This window comes from Heteronotia binoei, chromosome 21, assembly GCF_032191835.1.
Source record: "Heteronotia binoei isolate CCM8104 ecotype False Entrance Well chromosome 21, APGP_CSIRO_Hbin_v1, whole genome shotgun sequence".
Classification (NCBI taxonomy): Eukaryota; Metazoa; Chordata; class Lepidosauria; order Squamata; family Gekkonidae; genus Heteronotia; species Heteronotia binoei.
Window position 1 is genome coordinate 50,559,599 of NC_083243.1, and position 19,501 is coordinate 50,579,099.

The window sequence follows — 19,501 nt, forward strand, 5'->3', positions numbered from 1 at the left end:
GCAGGCAGCAATATGGCAAATTAAGTTAAGAACGTAAGAGAAGCCATGTTAGATCAGGCCAATGGCCCATCCAGTCCAACACTCTGTGTCACACAGTGGCAAAATATATATATATATATATACACACACACATACACACTGTGGCTAATAGCCACTGATGGACCTCTGCTCCATATTTTTATTTAAACCCCTATTGAAGATGCCTATGCTTGTGGCCGCCCCCACCACCTCCTGTGGCAGTGAATTCCACGTTAATCACCCTTTGGGTGAAGAAGTACTTCCTTTTATCCGTTTTAACCTGTCTGCTCAGCAATTTCATCGAATGCCCACGAGTTCTTGTATTGTGAGAAAGGGAGAAAAGTACTTCTTTCTCTACTTTCTCCATCCCATGCATTATCTTGTAAACCTCTATCATGTCACCCCGCAGTCGACGTCTCTCCAAGCTAAAGAGCCCCAAGCATGTCAACCTTTCTTCATCGGGAAAGTGTTCCAGCCCTTTAATCATTCTAGTTGCTCTTCTCTGGACTTTCTCCAATGCTATAATATCCTTTTTGAGGTGCGGCGACCAGAACTGCACACAATACTCCAAATGAGACCGCACCATCGATTTATACAGGGGCATTATGATACTGGCTGATTTGTTTTCAGTTCCCTTCCTAATAATTCCCAGCATGGCATTGGCCTTTTTTATTGCAAACGCACACTGTCTTGACATTTTCAGTGAGTTATCTACCACGACCCCAAGATCTCTCTCTTGGTCAGTCTCTGCCAGTTCACACCCCATCAACTTGTATTTGTAGCTGGGATTCTTGGCCCCAGTGTGCATTACTTTGCACTTGGCCACATTGAACCGCATCTGCCACGCTGACGCCCACTCACCCAGCCTCAACAGATCCCTTTGGAATTCCTCACAATCCTCTCTGGTTCTCACCACCCTGAACAATTTAGTGTCATCCGCAAACTTGGCCACTTCACTGCTCACTCCCAACTCTAAATCATTTATGAACAAGTTAAAAAGCATGGGACCCAGTACCAAGCCCTGCGGCACCCCACTGCTTACCGTCCTCCACTGCGAAGACTGCCCATTTATACTCACTCTCTGCTTCCTATTACTCAGCCAGTTTTTGATCCACAAGAGGACCTGTCCTTTTACTCCATAACTCTCAAGCTTTCTAAGGAGCCTTTGATGAGGAACTTTATCAAAAGCTTTCTGGAAGCTTTTTCAAGGTAAACAATCCAGGTGTAGGTATATTAGAGGTTGCTGTCCCTAATGTTCTAAATGGTTTAAATGTCTTATAATGTTAAATATTTTATAATTTTAAATTTATTAATTAATTTTAACTGTTTTATGTTTAAATGTTATTATGTGGAATTCTATGCTGTGAGCTGCCCTGAGCCACTTGTTGGGAAGGGCGGGATATAAATAAATAAATAAATAAATAAAATCTATCAGGTCTCCTTTGTCCACATGTTTGTTCACCCCCTCAAAGAAATGTAACAGGTTAGTGAGGCAAGATCTTCCCTTACAGAACCCATGCTGAGTCTTTCTCAACAACCCGTGTTCATCAATGTGCCTACTCATTCTGTCCTTGATAATGCTTTCTACCAACTTTCCCGGTATTGAAGTCAGACTGACTGGCCTGTAATTTCCCAGATCTCCTCTGGAACCCTTTTTAAAGATGGGGGTGACATTTGCTACCTTCCAGTCCTCAGGAACGGAGGCAGATTTCAATGAAAGATTACAGATTTTTGTTAGGAGATCCACAAGTTCAACTTTGAGTTATTTCAGAACTCTCAGATGTATGCCATCCGGACCCGGTGACTTATTAGTTTTTAATTTGTCTATCAGTTGTAGGACCTCCTCTTTTGTCACCTCAAACTGACTCAGGTCTTTCAACACCCCTTCCAAAATTAGTGATTCTGGGGCAGGCAAAAAGTTCTCATCTTCCACAGTGAAGACGGAGGCAAAAAATTCATTCAGCTTCTCAGCCATTTCCCTATCCTCCTTCAGTAATTCTTTTACCCCATGGTCATCCAAGGGCCCCACTGCCTCCCTGGCTGGTTTCCGGCTTCTAATATATTTGAAGAAATTTTTATTGTTGGTCTTTACGTTTTTTGCAATATGTTCCTCATAGTCCCTTTTTGCCTGCCTGATCACAGTCTTGCATTTGATCTGCCACATCCTGTGTTCCCTTTTACTAATCTCACTTGGACTGGTTTTCCACCGCTTAAAGGAGTCTTTCTTACCTTTTACAGCTTCCATTACTTTGTTTGTTAACCATGCAGGCCTTTCTAGTGCCTATTTGTGCCTTTCCTAACTTGTGGTATGTATTTTATCTGAGCTTCTAGGATTATAGTTTTAAATAGTCTCCAAGCTTCCCCAAGGGTTTTGACTGTATTTACCTTTCCTTTCAGTTTCCTCCTCACGTGCCTCCTCATCTCAGAGAATTTACCCCTTTTAAAGTTAAACGTGGTTGGCTTCCAGGGTTGAAGCTTGGTGATCTGACCTGTTTCCTTGTGTGGAGCAGACCAAGATCTTTGTTTTTGGACAGAAAAGGCTTTATAAAGCCTACTGTCTACTTTTTCCAGTAAAGGAAATTGTCTATGGCATGCATGTTTATTTCGAGGGGGATTCACTTTGGCTGACGAAAGATCCCAGGAGGGTTTTTTTTTTGTCTTTGAAGATTCCCCCGATGAAGAATTGCATTCTATCGCCTACAAAGAATCCTTGGAGTCATTAAATTGACATAAACTCACTAAGGCTTCAACTTCCTATGGACTATAACAACATCTGAGATAATGTGGACGGTATAATGAGAGATTAGACGTCGTTAATAAGGTAAAGATCCTTATCTGCTACTCCGGGTTTAATTTAAGCTTGTTAAAAGGGAAGATCTGGGACCCAGAACTATTTTTCAAAGTGGAAAATCAAGAAGAAGTGGAAGGGGGTAGAAGTGGTTTCTTTGGACTCAAAAGAAAGCAGAAAAGTGCAGAAAAATACTTGCTGTTATGAATTCTTGTGGCTTCGGAAAAAAACCCCGTCATAACAAAGCTGCAGACTCTCTCCTTAAAACAGGAAGTGACGTTTTCTGCAATCATTGTGAGACTTCAATGCTAGAGAGTCAGGAAGTAAGTGTGGAGTGAAGAGGAGCATCCAAGTATCCGGATACTTGCAAGAGTCAGTAACCATAGAGAAACATTGGAGGCCAATTACAGAAAGGCGAAAATATTTTCACTAAACAACTTGAAAGTGGACTATAAAAGGATTCAAAATATATATAAACAATCCCCTAAGGGCTAAATAACATGGACTATGTGCTTGAAAATGGAAAATAAGCCCTAGAGGGTAAAAGGAAAACTTTTTAAAAAGAGAGGCTTGGAACTTTAAAAATTAATATCTTGAGCTAGGAAGCTCTGAGGACGGCGTTTTTAGGCTTGTTGAAAAGGGCATGCTCTGTTCTGTTAAATGCAACTATCAGATTGGGGATTGAAGATACCAATTAAAAACCCATTATTTGTAATGGGCAGTCAGCAATGTCTGAGTAGAAGTTGGAATCAAGAGTTACAAGGTTAAGAGCTGCCTCAGAGGGAGAGGGCAAAATGTCTAAACAAGTTCATGAACAACTGGACGCTATGGAAGCAAGAATATTGAAGGCAATGAGGGATTTAATAACTGGAAGTGAGAAGAAATTAACTAAGGAAATAAACTCCAGTGCTGAAGAGGTAAAGAAAGAATTTAAGAAGGAAATTGATGACCTAAGGAAAGAGTCTCAAGCAATAGCTAAAAAAGACTGATGAGATAGAAGTGAAAATTAGAGATCAAGATGCCACCATTAAGAAAATGCAAGACAAAGCAATACTACAAGACTGTAAGTTGATGGAGAACATGATTCGGCTAAGGGGAGTGCCTGAGAATGAACAAGAGGATGTGAAGACTCATATTGTCACAATTATAGCTGAATTTTTGGAAGAAGATCCGGAGGAGATGGAGCGTTTATGTGACTATGCATATAGAGTCAATTCAGAATTTGCCAGAAAGCGTAAACTACCCAGGGATGTAGTGAAACAATTTTGGATAACGACAACAGGAGATCTCGAAAATCTTGGGTTATAATATTAGGAGAGCACCAGATGTATTTCTGGTGGGATTACAAATAGAAAGCTTTCCGAAGCAAGACAGAACATTGTTGTGGTATTTGCTTTCAGCTGTGAGAACATGGTATGCGCAAATGTGGAAGCAAGACAGAATACATGAAAAATGGGACTGGGTCTTAAAGGTTCTTAACTGGAGTGAAATGGACAAACTTACTAGAATCTTAAAAGACAACAATTTGGAGAAGTTTAAAGAAGACTGGAGTAAATTCCAAAGTTACGTGGAAATATAATGGAGGGTGAAGAGTCATTTAGTAGTTTATGACAACGTTAATTGAACTTTAAAGGATAAAGAAGAATTGTGATTATTGAGTTAGTAGGATATAGTTACATGGTAATTATACATATATGAGTTAAGATAAGATTAAGACAGCTGGAATTCCGGAGTTGATTTTATAACTATGAGTTTTGTGTTTAATAAATACCAAGTGAATTATAGAGAAAAGGTTATTGAAAGATAACTCTTTGTATAAAATTTTTATAATGGTGAAAAGATTTTATTTTTATTTATTTATTTATATTAAGATTTATACCCCGCCCTTCTCACCTAAGTGTAAATAAAGATATTTAGTAGTGTTTGACAACATTAATTGAACTTTTAATGATAAAGAGGAATTCTCTCTCTCTCTCGGCTTGACTTCGTGAACGAAGATCTAAGAAGGGTGCAGTAGTCCACGTCTGCTGCAGGCTCGCTTGTGGCTGACAAGACCAATGCGGGACAGGCAGATCCGGCCACAGTGGCTGCAGGGAAAAGTCTGATTTGGGGTTGGTGCTGTAGCAGTGCGATTCTTCCTCAATCTCCTTTTGTCCTCAAGACCAGCTATGCGTGCGTTCTCAAAGGAAGAGACAGCCTGGTGGATGGTGTGCCTCCATGCTTTGAGACGAGCTTTGTTTAGGCCACCTTTTCTAGGCCCCTCTCCGTGCGGAGCAAGCAGTGCTGTCCCTAGATAAGGCTGCTTGGTCGTTCAGGGTGCTGCCGAAAAATGCTTTCGTCTCCGGGTCAGCATCAGGTGACCAATACCCTGAACCGCCTACATGCAGGATCGGGACTGCAGCTTCCAGTGGCATCTTCCACCTGCCGTTTCGCCCCTTGCCCATCGCTGCAGGACTTGGTGTGCTGTGGGTTGTGGATGTGGATATGCCCTTCAGGCCTGCGCAGAGGAATTTTTAGGTGAAGCACAGTGTGCGCGGTACTGGCTCCACCCTTTCACCTTGGGGTCATCTGCCATGGCCCAGTAAGCCGGGATGCCGGCAGCGAGTCCTCCAGGTGGTAGGTGTTACATTAACGAGCTCTATCTGCTCGGGTTTGATGTTAGAGTTTTCCTTCTCTTGGCTGGCGAGGTTGGTGAGCCCAGCCTGCCCATCCGGTTATACCGCCGGACATTCGGTCGTACCATGACGTGGCAAACTCTGTGAGAAACGGGGGGGGGGGGCAGCGGGAAGGTGTTGCCACGGATGCGGTAATGCAGGAGAGGCCATTGCAGTGACCATCTGCCAGGCATAGCCGGACAGTGACCACGCGGCGTTCACTACACCGGGAGAGGAGAGGCTATGTATTGCGCATACACTTTCCCTGGGGGGGGGGGCAGGATACCCAAGAGGGAGCCCACCCTCCCCTCCCCCCCTAAAGAGGAATTGTGATATTGTGATAAAAGCATTAGTAGAACATGGTTATTTGGTAAATATATATATATGAGAGTTAAGATAAGACTAAGATAGGGGGAACTCTGGAACTGAATTAATAATTATGAGCGTTGTGTTTAATAAGTGCTAAGTGATTATTGGTCTTGTCAGCCACCAGCGAGCCTGCAGCAAACGTGGACTATTGCACCCTTCTTAAATCTTCGTTCGCGAAGCCAAGCCGAGAGAAGTGATTATTAGAGAAAAGGTTAGTGAATGATATTTTTTTTTCTTTCTAAAGATTTTATAATTGTGAATTTACCTTTAATATGCTTTTAATTTGTTTTAAGTGCCAGCGGAAGTCATGAATAAGAGTGTGGGGGGGGGGGAATATGTAATGTATTGGAGAAGTATATTTGAATTTGAATAGATGAATTTATTTCAATATATTGCAAAATAAAAAGTTTGGTCACAAAAAAAAAATAAAGTTAAACGTGGTTGTGGCTGTCTTTTTGGGCAACTCCCTATTTATACAAACGGTGAAAATCAATAATATTATGGTCACTGTTCCCAAGTGGCGCAATCACTTTTACATCTCTGACCAAGTCTTGGGCATTACTTAGGACCAAATCCAGGATCGCCCCACCCCTGGTAGGTTCTGAAACCATCTGCTCCATAGCATAGTCATTGAGAGCATCAAGAAACTCAATCTCTTTCTCTCGACCAGAACACATACCGACCCAATCAATCTGCGGGTAGTTAAAATCACCTATTACAACACAGTTTTTATGTTTAGCCGCTATCTTTAAGCCTTCCATCATCTTATAATCGTCCTCTCTCTTTTGATTTGGTGGGCAATAACAAACTCCCATAGTTCAATTTCCTTTTGGGCCCTCTATTTCAACCCAAAGCATTTCTAAAAGGGAATTTAATTCTCTGACCTCAGTCTTACTGGACCGTATATCCTCTCTGACATACAGAGCCACCCCACCTCCAACCCTTCTGTCCCTATCCTTCCGATATAACTTATATCCAGGAATCACCGTGTCCCACTGATTCTCCTCATTCCACCAAGTTTCTGAAATTCCCAAAATGTCTGTTTTCTCCCAACACTAAACATTCCAATTCACCAATTTTACTTCGAACACTTCCATGTAGTTCAATGTAGGTAAGTTTAAGTCGAACAATGGAACATAAAGGTCACATCTTAAGTACATGCTAATGAGGTCTGAGCTTACTGAGACCGACTGGGAAATAGAATTTGAGATTGTAGTGGACAGCTCAATGAAAATTACAAGCCAGTATGATATAGCAGTGGAAATGGCAAACTGCGTACTAAGGATAACTAGGAAACAGATTAAAAATGAAAGAGCCAATATTATAATGCTGTCTTTATTGGAATACTGTGTGCAGTTCTGATCACTACATCTCCAAAAAAGCACACTGCAGAGCTGGAAGAAGTACAGAAGAGGACAACCAATATGATTAAGGGGTGGGAGTACCTTTCCTATGAAGAAAAGAGACAACAGGGGGGATGGGACATGACAGAGGTTTTTACAATTATGCATAGGGTAGAAAAAATGGACAGAGATAACTTTTTCTCCCTCTCCAAAAATACCAGAACTCGAAGGCATCCAATAAATGGTATTAAATTCAGAATGGACAGTAGGAAATACACAATAAGTAACTAAAATGTAGAGTTTGCTGCCAGAGGACACAGTGATGGCCACAGGTGGAGAAACCATTAAAAGGAGACTAGACAGATTTATGGAGGATAGATCTTATCAATGGCTAACAGACATGGTGACTAAAGGGAACCTCCACATTTAGAGGCAGTCATCCTCTGAATCGCAGTACCAGAGGGTAGGATCAGGGAATGGTTTCAACCTCTATCCCCTGTTGTTGGCCCTTCACAGTTACTGGTTGGTCATTGTGTGAGACAGGATGCTGGACCAGATGGACAACTAGTCTGATACAGAGGGCTCTTCTTATGTACTTATTCAGAGGTTTATTGCTTCTGAATGCAGATGTTCCTTTTAGTTGTTGTGTCTAGTAGCCATGAATCTGCCTAATCCCCTTTAAAGCTATAAGAAGATACATCAGTTCACAGTTACAATAAAACATGGAACTACATAGCACTTGAAATCCAATGAAGTAATAGTCAACAATACTAACTGTACTTACTTCAATATCATCAATATCATTTTCATCTGAAAGATTGGGGATCTCCACATGCCCCTTGTACTTCACACCTGTGTTTGTGATGCCTGTAGACAGAAACATACCAATTAAAATAAGGTTTGGCTCTATTTCACTGCCCTAAAATCAACTCCTGGCAGATTTTGATGTCCTCAAAACTCCAGAATGATAATTCACTCCTTTCTAAAGATGAACCTCTAGAAAGTGTTCCTGCTTTGTAACTCACAGCCAACTCACCAGTCCAAGCCATCTTGATGTTCCACTCATAGAAGAAAATTAACTTTCCTTTGCGATTGTTTATAGAGGCCTCTCCATCCAGCTTATTCACTTCTGTCACTTCACAAGATCCCTCTTCATTTTCTGCTCTAACAGACAGAAGCAGAGTTTTCAGCTTCTCTGATGACCAGTTAGATGCATCTCTTTCTGTCCTAAGAAGAGAAAACATCTCAAACTGAAAATCTAGTAACACGCAGTCAACTTTCTACCCTTATGAAATGTTTTATACACACCCTTCCTCCCATTGGGCTTATTTGCCTAAACATGGCCTGAAAAGTGACACCTTTAAAACTGAATTTTTAAAAAACTTCCTGGCATAATGCTGGAAGACACTGATCAAGATTATTAATTATGCTTTACCCAGTATACCCAAACTCTGTCACATACAATGTAAACAGAACAAGGTTTAGTGGCTGTGAGGGATCAAGTCCAAGGCTTACTTGGGAGGGCGACCACTTTAAATTTCTCCCCAGTCACCTTCCCTCACTCCCTCAGTCACACTCACAGAAACCCTGTGAGAACTCTAAAAAATTGGTACCAGAAAGTTTTAAAGTAAAAAACCACAAAAATATTTATTAGATAACAAAAGGCAAGGGAGAGGGATAAAATAATAATGATTATAACTGTTCAATACTCAAAAGGCAAATCAGTTGGCAGATGGTTGGTAGAATAAATCAATTACTGAAAGTAGAAATTTATCAGGCTGAGGTAAAACATACCCATAACTTTGGCAGAAGATTTTTAAAATAAACAATAAACCAGGCAGGCTTCAGAATTCTACTGAATTCTTCTTCACACAGACTGTGCCTTCTGGGCACTCAGAATGCTGTTACTTCCGTTGTTTAGCCCTAGCTTCGGCAATGCCAAATCATAAAAATAACAAACTACAGTCACTCTTTCCACACACACACACATAGAGAACTCCTAACTGGTGCCAGTATATTCTCCCTCACAGACACTCCACTAGCTAACTTCCAGGACTCGCACCCCTCAAAACTGATGCATCTCAGCCCCACAGCTAGTCCTCTGATCTGAGTCTTGGGTAACCCTGCTGACCACCAGAATCCAGTTCTCCCCTTCAGTGTGTATTTGTGTGATCTAGTTTGTACACAGAGATTGCCTGATGTGCTGGCGAAATCACCCTGAGAGTTTCAAACTGCCTGAAAACTCTCTCTCTCAGACAGAGACTACACAGCTCTGTCTCCCACAAGGAGCCCAGCCTCTCTGGCTGCTCTTAGCCCCTCGTCCAGTTGTTTTTACAACTGACCGGCCTAAGCCCACTGTCTTCACTTCAGACTTCTTTGAAGACTCCCTGGCTAAGACTCCCCCAACTGAGATGATTTACTGCTAAGCAAACCCCAAATGGATACTTTTTTGTTGCTCGGGCAACGTTCCAGCCAATCGCTGCAAACCTGTTCCCCAGCCCTCATGTTAAGTTCCTGAGTCCGTCACAGCGGCCAAATCAGATTTACTTCCATTTCTAGTTCCATAATTCCTCCACGTTTACTTCAGTTCCCACCACTCTGTCAAGTAATTAAATGGAGAAAGCAACATAAGTGGTCTAACCACAAGAATCCCTGCCATTTTTACTCCTGATACAACAAAACTCTCTCCTGTATCTATTTGCACTACAGACACAAATTAGCTAAATAATCAGGAGCTGGCTTAGGTATTAAGGTCCCCTTCAAGGGAGAGACAACTTATTTAGAAATAAATTATAAGAACATAAGAACATAAAAGAAGCCATGTTAGGTCAGGCCAATGGCCCATCCAGCCCAACACTCTGTATCACACAGTGGCAAAAAAAAATATTTACACACACACATATATATACACACTGTGGCTAATAGCCACTGATGGACCTCTGCTCCATATTTTTATCTAACCCCCTCTTGAAGCTGTCTATGCTTGTAGCCACCACCACCTCTTGAGGCAGTGAATTCCACATGTTAATCACCCTTTGGGTGAAGAAGTACTTCCTTTTATCCATTTTAACCTGACTGCTCAGCAATTTCATCGAATGCCCACGAGTTCTTGTATTGTGAGAAAGGGAGAAAAGGACTTTCTCTACTTTCTCCATCCCATGCATTATCTTGTAAACCTCTATCATGTCACACCACAGTCAATGTTTCTTCAAGCTAAAGAGCCCCAAGCGTTTTAACCTTTCTTCATAGGGAAAGTGTTCCAACCCTTTAATCATTCTAGTTGCCCTTTTCTGCACTTTTTCCAATGCTATAATATCCTTTTTGAGGTGCGGCGACCAGAATTGCACACAGTATTCCAAATGATACCGCACCATCGATTTATACAGGGGCATTATGATACTGGCTGATTTGTTTTCAATTCCCTTCCTAATAATTCCCAGCATGGTGTTGGCCTTTTTTTATTGCAATTGCACAATGTCTTGACATTTTCAGTGAGTTATCTACCACGACCCCAAGATCTTTCTCTTGGTCAGTCTCTGCCAGTTCACACCCCATCAACTTGTATTTGTAGCTGGGATTCTTGGCCCCAATGTGCATTACTTTGCACTTGACCACATTGAACCTCATCTGCCATGTTGACGCCCACTCACCCAGCCTCAACAGATCCCTTTGGAGTGCCTCACAATCCTCTGGTTCTCACCAACCTGAACAATTTAGTGCCATCTGCAAACTTGGCCACTTCACTGCTTACTCTCAACTCCAAATCATTTATGAACAAGTTAAAGAGTATGGGACCCAGTACCGAGCCCTGCGGCACCCCACTGCTTACCGTCCCCCACTGCGAAGACTGCCCATTTATACTCACTCTCTGCTTCCTATTAATTAGCCAGTGTTTGATCCACAAGAGGACCTGTCCTTTTACTCCATGACTCTCAAGCTTTCTAAGGAGCCTTTGATGAGGAACTTTATCAAAAGCTTTCTGGAAGTCAAGGTAAACAACATCTATTGGGTCTCCTTTGTCCACGTTTGTTCACCCCCTCAAAGAAATGCAACAGGTTAGTGAGGCAAGATCTTCCCTTACAGAACCCATGTTGAGTCTTCCTCAATAACCCGTGTTCATCAATGTGCCTACTCATTGTGTCCTTGATAATGGTTTCTACCAATTTTCCCGGTATTGAAGTCAGACTGACTGGCCTGCAATTTCCCAGATCTCCTCTGGAACCCTTTTTAAAGATGGGGGTGACATTTGCTACCTTCCAGTCCTCAGGAATGGAGGCAGATTTCAATGAAAGATTACATATTTTTGTCAGGAGATGCACAAGTTCAACTTTGAGTTCTTTCAGAACTCTTGGATGTATGCCATCTGAACCTGGTGACTTATTAATTTTTAATTAGTCAATCAGTTGTAGGACCTCCTTTCTTGTCACCTCAATCTGACTCAGGTCTTTCAACACCCCTTCCAAAATTAGTGGTTCTGGAGCAGGCAAACACTTCTCGTCTTCCACAGTGAAGACAGAGGCAAAAAAATGCATTCAGCTTCTCAGCCATTTCCCTATCCTCCTTCCCTATCCTCTTCAGTAAAGAGAGCCAGTTTGGTGTAGTGGTTAAGTGTGTGGACTCTTATCTGGGAGAACCGGGTTTGATTCCCCACTCTTCCACTTGCACCTGCTGGAATGGCCTTGGGTTAGCCATAGCCCTGGCAGAGGTTGTCCTTGAAAGGGCAGCTGCTGTAAGAGCTCTCTTAGCCCCACCCATCTCACAGGGTGTCTGTTGTGGGGGAGGAAGGTAAAGGAGATTGTGAGCCGCTCTGAGACTCTTCGGAGTGAAGGGCGGGATATAAATCCAATATCTTCTTCTTCTTCTTCTTTGGCCCCTTGGTCATCCAAGGGCCCCACTGCCTCCCTGGCCGGTTTCCTGCTTCTAATATATTTGAAGAAATTTTTATTGTTGGTCTTTATGTTTTTTGCAATATGCTCCTCATAGTCCCTTTCTGTCTGCCTGATCACACTCTTGTATTTGATTTGCCACAGCCTGTGTTCCCTTTTATTAATCTCATTTGGACTAGCTTTCCACTGCTTAAATGAGTCCTTCTTACCCTTTACAGCTTCCATTACTTTGCAGGCCTTTTCTTATACCTGTTTGTGCCCTTCCTAACTTGTGGTATATATTTTATCTGAGCTGCTAGGATTGCAGTTCTGAATAGCCTCCAAGCTTCCCCAAGGGTTTTGACTGTATTCTATTAGGCTATCAGAAGGAAATATAATGATTGGCTTTAAGGAAAAATACATTTTAGTTTACAACTTCTCTCTACATCAGAGATATTCTACATTACCACAAAATAGTTCAGTCTTGAGTTATGCAAAATTACACTCAAGTTTGAGTTACTATGTTTGAATTTAATCCTAAATGCTGTCTTCTGACCTGAGCATTAGCACAGTATTTTGATAAGGGCCACACCTCAGTTCAGTATATATGTAGATGGGGTTCATGTTTGAAATGCAAAAACTACCTGGTAATCTGTGAATGAGATTATTAATACTATTAATGAGTAGTCAATACCATTGGTTTCCCATCATCAGGACATGTAGGTGTAGACAATCAATTGGATTTTCTTGAAGTTCGACCAGTGCAGAGAATTTAATCACAAGACAAAAGTGGAAGGAAATTGAAAATGATACAGTATGATAAGGGGTCTGGCTCAAAATTATTGTGTTCATATTCTAATCTACCCCAGCCTTTATTTATTTATTTCTCAGATTTATATCCCACCCTCCCCACCGAAGCAGGCTCAGGGCGACTCACAACAGTCAAACTAAAACAATAAAACAGTAAATAAACAATTAAAGTTTTAACAATTAATACCAATTAGATAATTTTAAAACAGTTTAAAACAATTTAAGACAATATTGGTGCTAGCGTTGATTTCATTAAATTCAGCGATGTTGGGCATCTACTTATACTTTAATTCAGCTAAAGGCAAGTTGAAATAGGACAGTTTTACAGGCCTTGTGGAACTGAGCAAGGTCCCGCAAGGCCTTTACTTCTTCTGGTGGGGGGCCACAATTGAGAAGGTTCTTTCTCTGGTAGCCTTCAGTCTCACCTCCCTCAGCCTGGGGATTGACAATAAGTTCTGCATTCCAGATCTGAGTATCCTAAGGTAGACAGGTCCTCGGCCATATAGGGCTTTAAAGGTAATAACCAGCACCTTGTAGTGAATCCAGAATACTACTGGCAGCCAGTGCAGTTCCCGCAGCCTTGGTTGTATGTGCTTTCGTATGGAGAGACCCAATAACAGCCTGGCTGCCGCATTCTGCACCAACTCCAGTTTCCGGATACGAGACAAGGGCGGCCCCATGTAGAAGGCATTGAGTAGTCTAGCCTCGAGATGACCGTTGCATGGATCACAGTTGCCAGGTCGCTGAGCTCAAGGAAGGGGACCAATTGTCGTACCCGCCTAAGGCGAAAGAAGGCGGATTTTGCAGTAGCTGCTATCTGGACCTCCATTGCCAATGTGGACTCCAGCAGCACCCCCAAGCTTCTGACTTTGGGTGCCGATATCAGTGGCACCCCATCAAAAGCTGATAGAGGGATTTCCTTTCCCAGACCGCCATGACTCAGGCAAAGGATCTTTGTCAGATTCAGCTTCAGACGACTCAGCCTAAGCCACCCTGCCACGGCTTGCAGTGCCAGGATTAAATTTTCTGGGGCAGAGGCTGGCCGGCCATCCATCATTAGATAGAGCTGGGTGTCATCAGCTGGTCTGATGGCAACCCAACCCATATTTCCGCATATAGATATTAAACAACATCGGGGAGAGCACCACCCCCTGAGGTACCCCACAATTAAGCGGATGTCTCTGGGACGATTGTCCCCCGAGCACCACCCTTTGTCCCCAACCGAAGAAAAAAGAAGAAAGCCATTGCAGGGCCAACCCCTGAATCCCTGTGTCGGCAAGGCGGTGGACCAGCAACTGATGGTCGACCGTGTCGAACGCCACCGACAGGTCCAACAACATCAGCACTGCCGAATCGTCTTGATCCAGATGCCACTGGAGATCATCCACCAGGGCGACCAGCACTGTCTCCGTCCCATGACCTGGGCGAAAGCTGGACTGGTGTGGGTCTAGGATGGAAGCGTTCTCCAGAAAGCTCTGTAACTGCAGCACTACTGCCTTCTCAATAATTTTACCAAAAAAGGGTAAATTCGAGACCGGCCGGTAGTGTGCCAATTCAGCCGGGTCTAATGTTGGTTTTTTCAAGAGGGGTGGACTACTGCCTCTTTGAGGGGCCTTGGAAAGAGTCCCTCAGAAAGGGATCTATTTACGATATCCCGTATAAGCTCCATCCGGAACACTTTAATCATCCAGGATGGGCAAGGGTCCAAATCACACGTTGTTGGGCGCACAGTAGAGAGAATTCTGTCAACTTCCACCAGGCTAAGTGTTGTAAAACTGTCTAAAGCTGATCTGGAAACAGGCATGGCGCCTCAAGCTCGCATACTGTTTCAACTGTGGTAGGGAGGTCATGGCGGAGCAACGAGACCTCATCTGCGAAGAAGGTTGCGAGAGCCTTACAGCCAATATCTAATTCCCTACAATTTGTTCTGCCTTGTGGCAGAGTTGTAAGAATTCGAATACTACTAAATAATTGAGCTGGGCGTGAATTCGCAGATGCAATCTTGGCTGCAAAGTAAGCTTTCTTTGTGGCTTTGACTGCCATTTCATAGGACCTCATAAACTCTCTATAAGATGTTCTGGTTGCTTCGTCTTGAGTACGCCGCCACTGCCTCTCTAGCCATCTGAGCCTCTGTTTCATCAGTAACAGTTCCGGGTTATACGATGGCGCTGGGGAGCAATCTCATTTATGGCCATGGTGAGCCAGTCTTGCCAGGACTCAACCGTGCCATCGAGAGAATCGCCAGGGGGCCAGGTATCCCGCAGTGCCCTCTGGAACCGTACTAGGTCCATTAGGTTCTGCAGGCGAGCTAAAATACGCTCGCCGCCTAAATGGGTTTGGGGTGGCACGTCCATATGGGCCTTCAGACATAGTGGTCCGACTATGGCACTGCATCTGCAGTAACTCGGTCCACTGTAACCCCCAATGCAAAGATCAAGTCCAGCATGTACCTGACCTGATGTGTGGGTGTTGTTACAAATTGAGAGAGTCCTAGCGTAGCCATGGATGACACTAGGTCTGTTGCCTGGAGTTTGCGTCATCGGCATGAACATTGAAATCACCCCGGATTAAAAGCCTTGAGTGTTCCAATGCCCAGCCTGTTGCGGCCTCCATCAGGGACGATAAGGCGCTAGCTGGTGCATTAGGCGGTCGGTACACCAGCCAGATTGCCAAACCCTCTCCAACATCCCACTTCAGACCCGCACATTCAATGCCGTCGATCTCTGGAGTCGGGAAAGCCCGGAAGGAGTAAGCCTCTCGTACGAATAGGGCCACACCTACCCCCTGCCCACTAGTCCGTAACTGATGAAAGACTGAGTACCCTGGGGGGGTTACTTGGGAGAGGGCTACCATCTCTCCATCACGTACCCAGGTCTCAGTCATGCTTGCCAGGTCCATATCCTGTTCACACAGGAAATCCCGAAGGACTGAGGTCTTATTATTTACGGACCTGGCATTGCATAACACCAGTGATGGAGGCGAGTAATTCAACCTGACCCCACCACCTGTCACCATTGGGATAGAACACAGACTGGAAGGGGGCCGAGTACCTTCATGTCTCAGCCACCTTCCCTTACATTTATGTCTGTTCCCACCATCATACCTTCCTCTCCCCAGGAGTACTGGGATCCCCAGGCCGGTCATCCCCCCACTGGTCTCCGTAGTTGCCTCAGACCAATATATACAGGATGCCCTGCTACAATCCTGTATTCTAGTTTCTGATTTTTTCTCTTCCTGCCCTTGCTAACTAAGAACACCCTCCCCAGTCAATCTATCAGCCAATTAACCTTCTGTAAATGATTAATCAATTCTAAAACCCCTCTTAATTTCAATCCAATTAATTAATTAGCTAATAATCAATTTACCCCTAATGGCCAATTAAATTCTTGCTCCCTGCTAGCAGGAACACAACACTGGACAATATGCATGATGAGCTCATAAAAGCTAAGACTAAGATGGACTATCTATAACATTATAGAGAAAAAAGGGGGGCACTATATACAAGTAGGATTTTTCCTGGTAGAAATGCAAGAACCAAATTCTGATAAGCCATGATTTCAAATACTGATAGACATGTCTTTTTCAGTTAGTTCTTTATTGCACTAATAGTCAACTCAAAGGGCCAGAAATGCCTTCTCCCTGCACTTCTTGTGCCGCACTGGCCACATATGATTCTGTGCTTACAAAAAGTATCCCCACAAAGTACACTTTTTTCCATGAAAGGAGCTTCAAGAGAATGGCTTGTGAATGTTCCTAACCACAGCTGAGACAAGAAAAGCATCCAGCTTTTCCCATGTAATACCTAGACCACTTTGCTTTTTCCTATTTGTTACTGCCCCCATCCACTTAAAAGATGTGATGCCTATTTGTACAGTATATGTCAACTAAAGTCACAGTCAAAACTTACAAGAGGATCATAAAACCCTGAGTTATAGGGTTCAGATAAAGAGAAAGGAAGGTGCTATACCTCATAATGTTCTGTCAAGTTACTAGGACAGAAAGCCACCATTGCCAAGAGTCCCATTCTGAAACCCAAGTGTGAAATACAGTTCCTGAGGATTCTGAATGTAAAGCCTCTAAGACTTTGTTAAGGCTAGAATTAACCTGCACATTTCTCAGCCTGAGTGTTGCTGCATCAAGTGTTGGACATGGACAGTTTGCTCACTACTGCAGAATGTGCTGTTGGCTCACTCAGCACTGCCAACGTCTCCTTTTTCGCAGTTTAAGTTTTTTCTGAAGGGAGGGGAAGAGTGGGCAGATGCCAATGGAAAAAGGTTTGTGCATAGGAGGGCTGAATAACTAACTCTGTCTTGTGGTATAATTGTCTGACTATTTCCCTATGCAATATACCCATTCTATCCCTCCCTTTAAAAAATGTCCTGCACCTCAAAACGTAGCTGCTATTTTCTGATCACAGAAGAAGTGTGGTGATCATGTTTCCAGCTGTTCAGTGATGTAGAAAAAAAGCAGATTGCCTGTACAAGGAACAAAACTGGCTGTACCAAGATTTCAGGTACACAATGGAAGGTATGGCTTGGCTGTCCAGGCATTAATCCTGAAAGGAGCAGGTTCTGCCAACCACAAAAAAATCATGGTACAATAAATCAGTTAGTCTACAAGGAGTCAATGTGCTTGGGCTTTTTACAATTGAAAGAAGAGACTTTTTATATAACCATCTTGTGTCCCTGCCACTGTGAAGAGAATTCTGTTTCCAGTAGCTGTGGCTGTTTGTTGCAAAAAAGAGTTTGCAATGATATGCCAAATAGCACTGCCTTGAGTCTGTAGCAAGAGAAAACCAGATTTAAAGTTACCTAAATAAGTAAACTGAATTCTATATACATAACGCAAAGACAGATAGTTGGAGCAGGAATCCTGCCTCTAAGACATGGATGTCAAACTCATTTGTTATGAGGGCCGGATATTACATAAATGAGACCCTGTCAGGCCAGGCTATGTGTTTCATAAAATGTAAGGCCAGATAGTGGAAAAATAATTTTATGAAGGACACAGATAAGCAAAATTAAATGTTTTTTTAAAAAAAAATTAAATAAAACATGCTTAATTGATCAGCACTCTTGCAATATTTTATTTAACAGTTTCTGATAACTGAAGGAAGCAAAAAAGAGGGAGAAGGAAGCAGACTTGCTCACGGGCCTGATAGGAGCCCTCTGGAGGCCTGATTCGGCCCCTGGGCTGCATGTTTGACACCCCTGCTCTAAGTTTTTCAAGAGAGTTTCCATGGAATAAAAAACTTGCCATACTAGATCAGACCAAGAATCATCTGGATCTACATTATGTCTCCAGCAGTACCTCCCAAGAAGGTTTATAAGCAGATCATGAAGACAACCACTCACCTCCTATTTCATCTCAGTGCATGGCAATAAGAAGTATACTAGTGCTGAATATATGGAATAGTTGTTGGTGTCCCATCATTCACTTGCCTACTGCAGATTAAATTAGTGGCTTGCTTGACACACTCTGTGTCATATTTTTTTCAGTTAAAAGCTATTCAGTTTCTGCCACCCAATGTCACTGGACAGCTCCAAGTTTCAAGTAGTACTGCCTCAATTTTTTTATTGTAAATTTCAAAGAGCTCGTAACTTAACATTTATACAGTAACTATCATCCCACAGTTTTGAAAGTCAACCCTACATAACTACACTGGGAAGGGAGCACAGTATGCATGTAACCAAAACGTAATATGCTGAGATTAAAAGCGGGAAGACTCTTCATTCCATGAAGAGGTGTGTGTGTGCCAGAATATGATTTAAGTACAGGTCTTATGCCCCCCAAACTCTCCAAAGCCCCAGTGAAAGACAAAACAGAAAAATCGGCGCTGTCATATAATGCAAACTACAGATTAATCCTTTTTTTTTTTTTCACTTGGCAAGTTGATCTACAACCGACGTTTTGATTAATGCTTTGTTCTATTGTGAAAAGTTTCACCCGCTGATTTCGGCAGGCCAAGCCACAGATAAGGTGCAGGTGCAAGCCAAAGCAGGGTTTCCTTCTCAATTCCCCTGCCCACTTCCCGGTCAGTTGGCAACGCTCCCGTATTACACATATGTTTAAGACTAAGCCCCAATGAACTCACAATGGGGAGAGGAAAGGTTTCAGTGCAGAGAAAACACACCAAGGGGTCGGGGGTGCAGGTCGTTCCCTCAACCCCAGGAAAATGCAACAAGGCGCAAAGTAGTTTCCCAGAGACACCTGCGGTGGGACTGACAGGCAAGCAGAGGCCGGGCTCGGGGTGCTGCTGAGACAGGAGAGAAGGACTCAAGCCTCCCTCAGATGAGAAGCCGACAAAGGGCGCACAAACGCACCTTCCCCTCCCAGCCCGTTCCCACAGCTGGGTGAGAGCGGATCCCTCCCTTCCCCTGCCTTCTCGCGACCAACGGGTCGCGCAGCGCGCACCACGCGCTCCCCCCCCCCCACTCACCAGTGCCAGTTATTAACATTGGTAGCGTCCGCGCGCTGCTCCACAATCCAGCGCGGGTCCCCCTCTCCCCACTTGGCCATCGGCGCCCCTGGAAAGCACGCTGCTCCTGCCGCCGCCGCCGCAACTATTCTGGCTGGTTGATGCTGCGCGCCTTCCGCCCCGCGCGAGCGCGCACGCACCGTCTAGAAGCTGCTAGAAGCGTCGGGAACCGCGCC

General features: G+C 43.5%; 1 protein-coding gene across 2 annotated transcripts in view; it reads right to left on the reverse strand.

Annotated features, from left to right (window-relative positions):
- AHSA1 (activator of HSP90 ATPase activity 1) overlaps positions 1-19,463 on the reverse strand; it is a 34,263-nt gene extending 14,800 nt beyond the window's left edge. Inside the window, exons 1-3 of one of the 2 annotated variants that reach the window (XM_060261082.1) lie at positions 19,287-19,463; positions 8,209-8,399; positions 7,957-8,039 (exon numbers count right to left, since the gene is read on the reverse strand). In XM_060261082.1, coding sequence (XP_060117065.1) covers positions 7,957-8,039; positions 8,209-8,399; positions 19,287-19,366 — 354 coding nt within the window. In that variant the 5' untranslated portion in view covers positions 19,367-19,463. Of the gene's footprint in view, positions 1-7,956; positions 8,040-8,208; positions 8,400-12,681; positions 12,803-19,286 lie in introns of those variants that run through there. The other variant, XM_060261083.1, reaches the window with a different exon arrangement.
- Positions 19,464-19,501: the final 38 nt, after the last annotated feature.